The sequence below is a fragment of the Tinamus guttatus genome, unplaced genomic scaffold (assembly GCF_059628265.1).
Source record: "Tinamus guttatus ecotype Peru unplaced genomic scaffold, ASM5962826v1 Tinamus_guttatus_pri_ptg000327l, whole genome shotgun sequence".
NCBI classification, from domain to species: Eukaryota; Metazoa; Chordata; class Aves; order Tinamiformes; family Tinamidae; genus Tinamus; species Tinamus guttatus.
The window spans coordinates 421125-435137 of record NW_028288861.1 but is presented as its reverse complement, the minus strand read 5'-3'; the positions used below and the strand labels follow the sequence as shown (position 1 = coordinate 435137).

Here is a 14013-nt window from a genome sequence, read left to right as displayed (position 1 = left end):
GTTTTCTTTTCTTGGATAGAGCTACTTCAAAACCAATAAATTGCACTTCTCAAAATGCAAAAACAAGTGAAACAGAAGGGATTAGCATAATACTATCCATCCTCTATACTCCAAAACCATTGAAATCAATCATGACCTCTCAATAGATTTTAATTCATATGTACCTTTCACATGTGTTTATGCTTTTAATGTTTTTCTCTACTATTATTCCATTCTCATCAAAAATATCTCTTATTTCATCTCTTAGGCACATTCCAAGATATACTGTAAGAGGAATGTGTCAATTAAATAACTATACTCATTAAAGGCCTGTTACCATCCTTCAACTCTGCTTTACTACTAAATGATTCTTCTTCTGAAATTAAATCCCACTCTTCAGCAACTTGATTCTTTCATTTGTGTTTTCTATTTTATCCTGCTCCTCTTCACTGTTTTCCAGAATCAATAACATCCAGTTCTTCCAATAGCAAAGGCTGTGTGTCTGTGTCCCAAGACTGAGTGATGCTCAGTAATGGACTTGCAGACACTTGGCGACACTCACACAGCCAGTGCACTCCACATTTAAAGATCCAGTAATGCCAACTTTTGCACCTGGCTAGTGATTTATTCTGCTGTAGAATCTTTGTGCCCAGAGGGAAATCTTATTGGAATTTAAATCCTTTCTGAATCTGATATATATAGCCTAGTGTCTGGGACGCATCCCAAGTTTTCAGACCAGAACAGTTGTTGGCTAAAAAAGGATCATAAAGAAACAAAAGACCATAAGTAAGAAAATACAGAATCAAGTTAATGTTAACTGGTTGCAATCATACTTTGTAGTGACTTCTATCCCTTAGAGAACAGAAATACTTCACTAAGAACTAGCAAGTGCTAAAGGGAAAAAAATAATCCATAAATGTATTTTAAAAATTCAAATTGATGGACATGAGCCTGGCTAGCTGAAGATAACCGAAGGGTGGTATGCAGAAAACTATTTATGTCCTCAGTCACAGACTTCTAGCCATAGACTGCATCATTTGCTAAACAATATCATCCTTTGAAATACACGTTGGCCTTTCCATAAAGTTAAAATAATTATTATTTAATAAAGCCAACTGTCAACAGAATATGCTTAGAAAAATTTCTATTTTATTAAGAAATCAATATCAACAGTGTAATCTAGGATTTATGTAGATTTTGTATGTTTGGCAAGTAACTTATAAGATGCCTTTCATTTTAAAATGGAACTTTTGGTACGTCCGCATGAAAAAAACATGTTTTCAAAAATAATAAAACTATAATGAATGTTTCATTGAGAAAAAAAAAAACAAACATTCTAACCCTGCATGTATGTCAGACAGTAGTAAGTGAAAAATATTACTTGGATATTACCCTGGAAGTTTAGATAATGCACTGGAAGTCCGCAGAATAGGCACTGCACAGCAGTTGTAGGAAAACCTGTAACTTTGGGTATGTGTATCATATCTGTTGTTTGGAAAGAGTGAGATCCATAACGTGACCATGTACTGAGTCTTCCTATATGTAAGGTACTTTCCTCTCCACCCTGCCCCTGCCAAAAAAAAAAAAAAAAAAAAAAAAAAAAAAAAAAAAAAACTTTGGAGGGGAAAAAAAAAAAAAAAACAACTAAAACGAGAATGAGCTTCAAATTTCCAGGAAAACGGATGCATTCATGGACAATTCTATTCTGTTAAACTTTCTAACCCTGCAAAGCGGGATGAGGGAACTCTACAATTCTGAGTCCAATCTAATTAAAGAATGGAACCACACAAAATTCAAGCTTTTCTTTAACTGAGACCATGGTCAATTAACATGCAAAAACAACATGACAGAAGTCTTTTTAAATTGTTCCTTATCTGTTTTGTTTACCCCTTGCAGCTGTAACCTCGGTCTTATGTCTTGGTCTTATGTCTACACTAACACTTATCTTTTGTGGCACTGTTCAAAAGATCAGATTCAAGCAGAAAAGACTAAACTACTGTATATTATTTAGATATTTTCAAAAGTGCAGTATATAAAAAAATAGACCAGTATTTTGAATTCCATTTTGGCGAATCATTTGGGTACTGTTTTGAAGAGAATTTACTTTCAGGAAGTCATATTACCTACCACCCTCCAGGGAAAAAATATGAATTATTATTGTTATTGATAAACTAATGTTCTGGTATGGAAACTTTGAAAGCTACGCAAAAAATGGTTGAAAACAAGTTCAGTGACAAAAACTGCAGAGGCAGTATGGATCCAATAAGAGAATGGACTGTAGTTGAGAGCAAGTCGTCTCTGATCTTGGAGAATGTTTTTGGACATCTAACAGCTTTTTTATTACTGAAACTGATTAAAATGAAAAGCCTTACTACTAAAATGTTCTTTTTGATGAGTTTTTCTGCCATGAACTATAGACCTTGCAGTCCAGTGGGACACAAATCCTTTGATCCTGTGCAGTCACATAAATTCTAAGTCGTAAAACAACATTGAATTTGATTTTATTAGTGTGGCTGATGTTGCCAGAATTGTAACGCAACCTTGTTTTTCCTTCTTTTCTTCCTTTCCTTTTGGGGAGGGGGTGGAGACAGAAGGAGAGTTTATTGTCGACAGTACAAAGAACTAATTTCTTTGGCAATAGACTCTAAGATTAAGCCATTATAACAAAGCCTTGAAATTACATAGGAAAGTAATGGTACATATCACCTTCTGCTAAGTTAAATGAGTGGTTGAGTTGAAGCAATAGTAAGATGAAGCAAAAAGTGGAGGTAGTATATAACATGGAAAGCAGTAGTTAAACATAAACTTACAAATCCATCAAAGGAGTTACAGGATAACAAGTAACAATGAATACCATTTTGTGAAGAGAAATACAGCCACAGTGTCATGATTTTATGAGAATATTATGGGTTTTAAAAAAATATATCTACACTTTCAGAAACTGAAGCCTTCAATCATTAAGAACATAACTTTGTTACAATCTAAGAATGTACTACACTGAGAAGATCATCCTCTCCACCAGCCTACAAAGTTCAAATGTTCAGTGAAGACAACTAAAATATTTGCTATTTTGTGTCTTAGTAAGCCATGCACTTTCTTGCTATGTGATAAAAATGAGGTAGATAGATGATGCAGATTTTTCAAACAAGCCAAAACAATACTTTTGTAACTCACCTAAGGGCAAACACATGGTGGGGAGCACATTTTCCAGTACCCATCAATTTGGTAAATTATCTTCCCCAGGCCCTTGCTTGATTTCACACTTTCAGTTTTGCTTGATGCCACATAGCAGCCTACAGGACTAACTCTCTGATATGTGCAGTTACTGCATTGCTCGTGTTATAGAGAAGGACATCTAGGGAATGTATCAAAACAAATAGATTGCTCTGGTGAAACAGTCTATCCTTCAACATCTAATCTATAATATTATAAAATATATTACCTCATTTCTATATAGCAAAGATGACTTTGCTTCAGCTTTGGCATACTGAGGCATAGCTACAGCCGTATTCATTTTATTCACAGTATTCATCATATACACACTCTTATATTACACATACAAAAAAAACTTCTCATTTTCTTCACAGCTCCATTATAACTAAGATTTTTTTTACAGTGAAAAGATAATAATCTGTCCTAATGTTTAAGGAAAAGTACAAACTGAAGATATCTCTCTCAAGACAAAGTATATGAGTTCCTACAAACCCAAGGTAAGTTATCTTTCAGGATTCCTGTCTTGGTTTAACATTGGAAGCTTCCAATTCTGCAGTTACTAGTATAAATTTCAGTAATAAAAATAGATTACAGTCTTTAAACATTTGCCAATCATGTAGCATTCAAGAGAAAACTCTTGTTTATAATTGCTCTTCTTTTTAACAGTGCCAAAATGCTTACGCTAGAGTTTCATAGCAAGTAAAAAAAACACAGAACACGTACTTCAGAAATAATTTCTGACCTCTGCAGATTGGATAACTGTAATTTTCTAAGAGACACATACTTAAAAAAAACGTTCACATGACAATTATGTACCATGGAACTTGAAGAAAATACTACACACACAAAAATCTGCTAAAAAAATGGTACCAGAAAACAAAACAATCTTGGTCAGTTATGCAAAAGACAAGACTAGATGTGCAGTTTGCAGAGCCACTTTAGTTTTCTTTCTCTTCATCACTGTTTGCATGTAGCCCAGCTAGTTGGAAATCCTTTTGCTTCCACAAAAGGAATTTCTCAGTTGTTAAACATCATAAGAGTTAATCTAGAAATGATACAAACAGTGTTGTAATAAAGAGGTAAATCTTTAAGACTTCCTTTATATGTGCTGAAGTTGAAAAGTATGTAATGATCTAAACTTGAGGAAGAGACGGAATAATTCTATAGTTAGAGCAGTATAATGCTGATCAAACAGAGCAGATTCTATCCTTGCCCAAGTTGCAAACCTCCTGTGTGATTTAACACAAATCTTTTTAGTCATATTGTAACCACCTATGGTAATTTTCTAAAGTGCCTATTTTTGGATCTAATTTATAGTTAAAAAAAGTAGTAAAATGAAGTTGTAATATGAACATACAAAGTGCTGCACAAGACAAACATAATTACTAAGTATCTTGCACATCGTAATTAAGTGCCCGCTTTTAAGTTTTTTATAGGTCCTGATGCATAAAACTGGAATAATAATACATGTCTATCTAAATGCACAGTATATATCCTATTTATACAGATGAAACATCCTGACAAATAAAAATGAGTGCTATTGGAAAATCCATGAAGAAACTCTCTATCTTCAGATCATATTTTGATTAATAAATAAGGGAGGGTGTTGATCCCTAACCAACAGGAAGAAAACTAAATATTCAGTAGACTTCATTCATTCTAGGCACTGGGATAAAAGTGAGCAATTTTCACTAGCTCATGTAGGCAGAGCCTGTATCATGATGTCAGGTCCTAGTCTCTGCAATCCATTTCCTACTCACAGTTTTCTGCCTCAGCTTGCCGACTATCTCTTTCCTCCTCCAGCTTACCAGTCCCTAGTCCCATTACATTTATCCACCAATTTCTGCCTAGTTTTTTACCCCTCGCATCTCAGATTATCATTCCAGTCTTTCTTTGCTCTGCTGAGAATGAAAATTGCAGTGGCTTGTTCTTGCACAGTGCCTCATCATCAAAAAAGGGGTCAGGAGACAGGCTCCCTGCTTTCAATTTCAAAGCAGCCTTGACAGGGAGATGCTACTCTAACCAAGAGTAAGGCATAACACCCATTAAGCAGAGGACTTTGTTTTTGCTCCAGTCTTATACTATAAGAGCGTGTTTGGTGGCTTTGTGGGAATAGCATAAGGAAAATCTGATCACCACTGTATGGGAAACATATGAATGAAAAGCACCAACTACATTAAGTATATAAAAAATACGAAGTCTAGGGGCATGAAGGAAAAGAGGCAGAAGAGTTTTGCATAATATAAGTATCAAAACACAGATTTTATAAAGAATTTGACTATAGATTATGACATGAATATAGACCTTATAATCAGCATGTTTTGAAATAATAAATAGGCACTGATTGGAGGCCTTTTCTTTAAAAAAAAAAAAAAAAAAGTACTTTCCCATGGTAAGTACCCTCTCATGTTGCTTCCACCGTTTGGAGCATTACAAATACTGGAACTGAGATCTTAAAAGCATCTCATAGGCCTTCTAGTCCCCTCTTTTTCATATTTTTTAATGTTTTCTGTAATCTTTATATTTTCAGTCATGAACTACGAGCCTGTTCCACAGTAACCATGGAATTCCTCCCTGAGGACAGCGCTTCCAGTGAGAACAGGCCCCATAAAGCCACCAAGTGCACCCACAGTGGTAGTGGTGGTGGTGAAACCACACGTTCAGCAGCTCAGCACAAAAGATGGAAACATTTCACGTCAGGCAAGAACAGTAACAATAACGAAGCACAATCTGGGAAACCTTCATCACTCACAACACATGGAAATGCTGAAAACCCTGAAGAGCTCATTAGGAAAGACTGACTAATAAACCCTTGCTGACCTTGCCTGTTCCTTTGGGCTGCAACTCTGCTTCAGCAGACATACATGATACAGGTTTTCTTCTGTTCACACATAGCAGATAGACAGATCACGTGTGCATTTAACCTTGTAAAGACTGAAAACAATGGTCTTTACACTGTAAAATTTTACTACCAGAAGACAGTGTATTATCCACTCATGGTATTTTCTTAAGCACTCTGGCACATCAGAACTTTCAACACTTTGTTATTGGCCTCCATAGTTTGATAGTAGATTTTAAAACATAGTGAGTTCTGACAAATTGTGAAATCCTTATCCTACAGAAGAATTCACATACATACAAAAAAGAAAAAAAACAAGAAAGAAAAAAGAAAAGCAAGCAAAATAAAGAAACAAGAAATCCTTTTTGCTCCCCCCAGAAAGGAAGAATAATTTAAAACTATTTAAAAATTGCAAGCATGCTGACTTTAAGGGAAAACGTATGGGAACCTGGAAAGAGGAAAAGAGAGGGAAAGAACCAGGCATATCAGACAAGATCAGATTTGTAAAAAGAATGAAGAGATCATCGCATGGTAAAACCTTATTTCTTCATTCAGTAACCAACAAAATGTTTCCATGGCACATTCTGAATTTCGTTTTGAAGTTTTCAGACAAGTGTGACTGATGTTATGGCTTTCCATTGCATATTCTTGCCTCTCACAGAGTTCTGAAACCTTTCTCTGAGAAACTTTCAGGCATTGGTCTTTCATCCCAATTTGTGATGTGAAATTCAAAATTAAGCTAGCTTTTCTGTGGCAAGGAAGCTATTTTTTCTCAATTTTTTTTGCTCTTGATTCTTTTATGCAAAGCTTACTAAGGAGACCAGAAACGTCTCTGTAAAAACCACAACACCTTCTCCTCTAAGGGAAGCCTAGTCTTTCATAAGAGCATAGGCAGTCACACCACATTCTTACACAGAATTTCTCTACTTTCAGTAACATGCTCGTAATCCAACGCAAGTAGAGGCATTTCCTTCTAAAAGTTCTGTATTAGAGAAAAAGATTCATGAGTTTTAGAAGAGCTAAAGACTTGCATTGCATCTTCCCAAAGTAGTATTAACCTTCTCTGTAGCTGAGAAAAGGGTATTTTTGGTACTTTTGAGCTAAAGGAGGGAAGAAAAAAATAGAGAGAAAACTTAAAATAAATAAATAAATATACAGGTAAGTTGAAAGTGCTATTGTGCATTAATGCTTTGAAAGCTGCAGTTTTCCATGCAGTTAGAATATCACCTTTACATCACTTCCTTTCAGAAGTCACCAGTCTACTTACAGTATTTTGATTTAATGTTAAGTTGTTGTTATCTATTTTGTTCGTTATTAAATACTGTGGATTTTCTTATGTAGAGAAGAAATGTTATTAAGATGATGACTTCCACTATTTATTTATTGAGAAACTTTTTTTCCCTCAATAGATGGAAATTTTACTTCCATAAGGTACAATGTAATTTCTGACTTAAAAGCAAGAGCTTCTCAAATACTTGTAACAGTGTTATCACAAACATATTTTTATAGTTCAGAAGAAAAATAAATTTTACACATTCAAAGAGAAGCTGTGACATGGTTTAGGAACGCTTTCTGAAAGAATACTTAGCTGACATCTAGTGGTAGGAGTAGGAAATACTTTCCAATATTAGAGAATAGAAATGGTTTATTAACATCTTTTCAAATATCATTATATTTATGGTAAAACAATCAGGAAATACTTTGAACACTTCAACTGAGCTTAATTTAAATGAAAATCAGTAAAAACTAAATATTTCTAGATCTTTTCCCTGGTTATCCTTTGGGTTATTTTATGTCAAAAGAAGTTTGAAAAAAAAAATTTGGAAAAAAAAACGACTTAAAGAATCTTAAAGAAGTCCACTAGTATTTTCCTTCACACAGTCAAGTCAAAATGTAACTTCCAAAAGAGCAGGAAAAGAACCTAGACAATAAGATTAAGTTACATATATAGGACAGAAGGGTTGCAATTTTTTTCCCCACCTTAAGAGTTCACTTTCTATTGCTAGAATGAAGAGACCTCTCATTTATAAGTTACTCCATCATGGTAGCACAACTGTTTCACACTGTTTCAGCACTGTTGAAACAGCACTGTTTCAGGGAGCCTTAAAATAGCAGCTGTTGGAAAACAAAATGTGAGACTAACATTCTTCTAATGAATCACAGAATTGGGAATAACATGTTATGAAAAACAGGAAAATATCACTATTATGCGAAAGATAAAAGAAGCTGAGAAAATAATCCAAGGATTAAGTCATGGCAAACTTCATGCTTACATGAGGTACCTGGCTCCCCTGCCTCTACTGTTTCCCAGGGTGCTGGAGAAATCCATTCAATGACTGTCATTGCTCTCTCACAGCTTCCCTCTCACTGAGCCTGTGTATTCCCCAAAATTCTCCTTCCAAGTGAATTCCTGCCACCTCCCTTTTCCACCAGGCATTCTTGTGTGGTATAAGAATTATTATTATTTGCTATACATTATTATTATATGTTTACCTAGTACTAGCTTGGCTATCCCTGTGCTGATTCAAATTCATGCTTAGTTGTGAAGAGAAGAAGGATGATGTTATTTTTGCATATAAGTAACACAACCTTCCTGTTCACCAAACTCACTTTGTGTTATGCTGGTAGTTAAGTTCCTGCTCCTGTGATCAGAGCACTTACTCATAACTTTTCATTTTGCTTAGCAGAATCAATTATGCTAGGGGAAAGCCAGTTCTAATATTACACTTCTTTTTTGGATTTTGACTGTTAGACAACCAGTCAAGTATACCCTCAACAAAAACAAGCACCAATAAAGAGCAAAATATAAAATTACAGAGAATCTCACAAATACATTTATAATATTTTTTTTTTTTTTTTTTATGTAAAACCACTTTGAATCCTACACCAAAGAAAACAGTGTTTCTACTGGTGTTAGTGATGAGATAAATATCAATGCTCTAATAGAATAACCAAATGTAAACATGTTAAACTGCTGAGTTAGAGGGAAAAAATTGTCCTCTGTGCTGCACAAATAAAACAGTAATCCAAACTATTAATTTTAAATTAAATCAATTAAACTAAGTCAGTCAACTGAAAACATTTTTAGAATGAACCAATAACATTCCTAACATTAGATAAAAAGAATACAATGCACTATTTAAACCTGAAGATTGCACAAAAGTCAGGGAAAGAAAAGGAAACTTTACAAAAGCATACCTTCAACGTTTCAATTTCTTCTTTGTGTTCCCGCTTTAAATGCAAAATGGCAGCTTGGTACTCTGTAAAAGTAAAAAAAAGTGCTTTCCATTAGCATCAGAAAGCAACGTGATGGTTTCCAGCCTAAAACATCTCATACTATATTACCAAGTCCAGAATGCAGACATTGGCTCTCAAATAAAAGACCTGTTACAGTGATGACAGGAAAAGCAAATATAAACATAGTAATTAGCATTTATTTTCTCAAACCACATGACCAGACTTTCAAATGCTTTACTGACAGCAGAGGATAAAGCAAAGAGGTCTTCCATGCTGAGGGGGGAAAACATGGGTAAGGAACCTCACAGCGAAAAAGCAGAGAGGAAATGAAAGGTTTAGCTTTGCAGACAAAAATAGAGTTGATAGCATATTATGGCATATGCATGCACATATATACATATACATTCTAAAGAAAAACATAAATTAAAAAAAGGTTTAAAAAGTTAAATATACACTATACATAGGCAAACTGGATAAAAGGGCAATCACAAACAGAAATAAAGACCTCAAAAAGTGCCCAGCAGCAGCAGATTTAAATATTTCTTTCTCTTAATTTTACCATATGAACATTGACCATAGGGGGTTAGGTACATTCTAAGGAAAATATACTAGGTACAAAATGGCTCTAAAATTTAATGAGGAATGGTGCAGTAAGATTCAAAGTGAAATTCAAAGACACAGAAGTTTAAATCAGCAATGAAGCAAGGGGGATGGTGAACACTGATTGAACTGGTTTAGTGACAGGTATCAAGTTGAAGTGTAGATCTACCAAATGGACTTCTAGAAGCTGGGCCACAAGCTAGTTTCCCTCAACCCATACTGAGGTTACATTTGACTAGGAAGAAAGAGAAGACCTTTCATTAAGTGTTGTGCAGAGATTCACGGAGCCAGTCTCCTGTGATACATTGGCCCAGAAGCTCTTGTAAACAAGCAACTAGGGTTTGCTCTCAGACTGTTAAAGCCCTACTTCTATCTGCTTCTAATTCAAACTTCATCCAGTGGCATTTTTCCAGTTTCCTGCCTTGACTTCTGCTTCCTCAGCTAAAAAAAGAATCAGAGTTAATTCAAGCAAGGCTTGTAAATAGTCCAAGAAGTTTAAATTTTACTGACAACATGCTGTAACACTAAGAGGTTTGTACAGTGCCTGAAAAAGCAGAACCAGTAAAGCACCATAAAGATATTTTACTGCTTAGGTGCAGCAAGGTTTTGCTTTCCTTTTCTTTCTCCTGAGAGCATCTGGAAGAACAACAAAGAAAAGATAACCAGATCATCACCCCGAAATGAGTGTGACAGGTCATTTTTAATGCAAAGGTATTTCCTCCAAATGTTTGAGAGTTATGTGAAACTATACCTCAAGCAGCTGAAATGATTAATTGATATAAAACATGCAAGATATAAAAGATGTAAGATGCAATTGATATAAAAGATTGATATTTTAGAAGGTGCAAACCAAAATATCTAGCTGATTCCAAGTAATATGTACCTAAATGTTCTTTTCCTGTTTAGCATGGTTCAGATTCAGAAACTGCTCCCAACACAAGCATTTAGTTTGGGCAACAAGCAGACAGACCTACAAATCTACCTTAACAGAAGATCTATTTTCACCCTCAGGTTACTTGATGCTCAACATTCTTTGGGATTTGGGCAGAAGAGTCACAGATATCCTACTCTGACAGCAGCCGGCACCAAAAGCAGCCCTCTTCCACACACCTACTCCCTCCCAGCCCTCTACTGCCTCCTCTCCTGCAGGGACATAAGTGTTAGGGCAGCCACAAAATGATGGCAGAACTCCATAAAGGATTAAAGTTAACCCAGCACAAAAACAGTTAACACAAAAGTTAGCACAAAAACAGTTAAACAGAATCTTGAAAGAACTAAGAATATTTCATTTTTCATTATAAACATATTTTGTAAGACACCATCATTTTAAGTTATCCTTCATACTGTCAGGCTTCCCCAAAGGCACGTGCTTTTCATCACTGCTCGTAGCTGGAAGCTCCAAAATGATTTCTAGACATTGTTATGTTTAATCTTTGTTACAAAATTCCTGAGTGCAAGTTTTCTTTTATGATTTGCTTATGCCGAATAAAAATATGCATAGAAAGTACTAAGTGGTAAGAATTAATAAACCCAATACATTACTTAATGCAACAGCTACTGGAGAGAATCAGGAGTATCATATAGGGACATAACTTGTGGCACATTTAATACATTGTCTGCTATGCTACAAACTACACCATCATTTTTTATGAATTTTCTTATGCTACTTTTTATTTGCTACTCCTAGTACTTTTTCCTCCACTCTGAGAGGACACCATTCAAGGAAAAATATAATAAATGATAGAATCATTTGCACATTTGGGCATACTCTTTACTAATGCAACTTGATCTTTATTTCAATCAATACAAGCGCAATTAATTACATATGTCTTGCTAAAGCAAACTGTCATAAAAATTAGGTACCTCTTAACATACTGTGATAAGAACAAATGTACATCTGCGTTATATAAATACAAGTAATTGTTACATCTGCTGGTCATTCAGAATGCATTTTAAAAATTCAGTTTTGAGATAAAATACTCATTTTAAAATAACATGAATGGTAGCAAAGGATACGGGAAGCTGAATGAAAACTAAAGATATACAATAATGCTAATTTAGTTACAAAAACACGATCCTGTCAGGCTTCTATTTTAAATGCTGTTGTTGGAAAAAAAAATGAGCTAGTTGCTGTAAAATCAGTAATCTTCTTACTGTGAAATCCAAATTTCCATTCACTCCCACATTTTGCAACAGCTAAAGACCTAAAGCTAAAGTATACCTGCTAATCATACAGATTTTACCAGATAGACCAAAACTGTACTTTGAGCTCATTATCATTAGTGTGACAACGAAGAGGAAGTGATCCCTCATACCCCACGACTGCTTTTCTGTACATTCATCCTTTGCATTCATACTTTTTACATCTAGGACTTGCCATATATACTTTGCATCAAATACAGACCAAAAATTACATAGTGAAGATCCTCTCTTTACATAGCAGCAGGACAAAGAGACACTACTGATGGTTTTGTGCAGACCATATCACTCAGCTCATCAATAGAACATGCAGGGAAATTTAACTATTTGTAAAAGCTCCAATATAAGTTGATTTTGTTAATGCAAAAACTGTCTGAATACTTTTCTATTTCCACAGAAATGCCAGTACATCTGTAATGAACATGAGTGGACTCTCATTATGAAATTTTACAGGAAATATGAGGGGACTTCAAAAGCCTTTGATTTTATTTCGTCAAATATAATGTCCACCTGTCATCGTCATGATGTGTCATCATCTACATGGGGTTGCATGGTAGACCTTGTCCTTCAGTGGTATAATGCATCAAATGGTCATGCTGGTTATAACAATTCTTTCTCTCTTATAAAATAATCCCATTGAAAGTTCTCCAACAGTATCTAGCATTCCTAACTCAACCAGGATCAAAACTAGTTTAAAAAAAAAAAAAAAAAAAAAAAACCTCAGAAAGTTCATGCTTAACAGATTGCTATATTGTAATTATTTGAAAAATTTGAGAGCAGGAGACTGCTTAATGAATAAACAAGATAATAATGACCATCAACACACAGTATAACGACTGTTTCTCAATTCACGTAAGAAGTCAAAGACAAACCTGGCTGGAGATACTGAGGCCATATGTCTTACTAAAAGAAGGAAAGAAGGATTCTTGAAGAACTCTTTGTTCCTCAGAGAAAGTGCTGTAGCCACCAGGAAGCTGCAGTTCCCCAGGGGCCTATTTGCCTTCTGCATTGTCTTTAGGAAACTTTATTTTTGTACAAAAGGCAAACAGACATTTTAGAGTACTTTATGTACCATATAGATTACACAAACAATATCCAAAAAGCAGTGTATTCAGCAAAAGCATACAGGGTACTTCCTGACACAAGAAACAAACTGTTCATTTTCACTTAAAATAAGGCAAAATACCCTGCTATCTCAGCAGGGCTCTCCAGAAAATATCTCCTTCCCTCATTTCCATGCATGTGCTCTCATTTACTCTGAAGCATGCCTTATTCACTTATTTCAGTTACCACTGCACACAGTTGCTAAAGTGATAAGTCACTAGAGAAAGAGAGGAATTTATCAGAAAATGGTCTTTTGCAACAAAATGAGCTCCGACTCAGTTTTCCTCAGTTATCATGCATTCAGTAATACTGTCCAAAGGCGCAGGAGTTTCTGAAAAAGAGTTTTCAAGTCATGACAGTTTGTACAAAAAAATTCCTTAAGCTTCATTTGAAATCCAACAGACAGCCTGGGCTCTGTGTGTCCTGCTGTCAGGGGGATACTTATGCGAGCAAAAAAACACAGCAAGATAAATGACACGATACAGTAGGGGCTGCATCTGAAATAAACTTCCATAAATCAGGTTAATAATGTTCTTTCTCACAATTAAATCTAATTTTCTTTTCAAAAGGCTTCCCTTCCCTAAATATGGGTTACATACTTAAATCAGTAGAAGTTTGTTGCTACTGTATTTTTCAGGACTTTGAATCACCTCACCTTCTCTTTTGGCTAAAATTCACGTAAGATACGTCTCAAAATGGAAGAGGTCCACTAGCTCAGAATGAGTTTTTCCAGTCCAATGAGAAAGTTTTAGAATAAAATAAGCACTGCCAGATTATTGCAATTCCAGTTATCAGGCAGATCAGTTTATCTGATGACTATTACCTGATTTTTTCTCACATAA

The 14013-nt window shown here is 35.0% G+C and overlaps 1 protein-coding gene across 2 annotated transcripts in view; it reads right to left on the bottom strand.

Moving 5' to 3' along the window:
- Nucleotides 1–14013, bottom strand: part of FMN1 (formin 1) — a 144986-nt gene that overhangs the window by 88447 nt on the left and 42526 nt on the right. For both annotated transcript variants that reach the window (XM_088529237.1, XM_088529236.1), the window contains one exon: nt 9230–9291. In XM_088529237.1, the coding sequence (XP_088385363.1) occupies nt 9230–9291 (62 nt within the window). The remainder of the gene's footprint in view (nt 1–9229; nt 9292–14013) is intronic.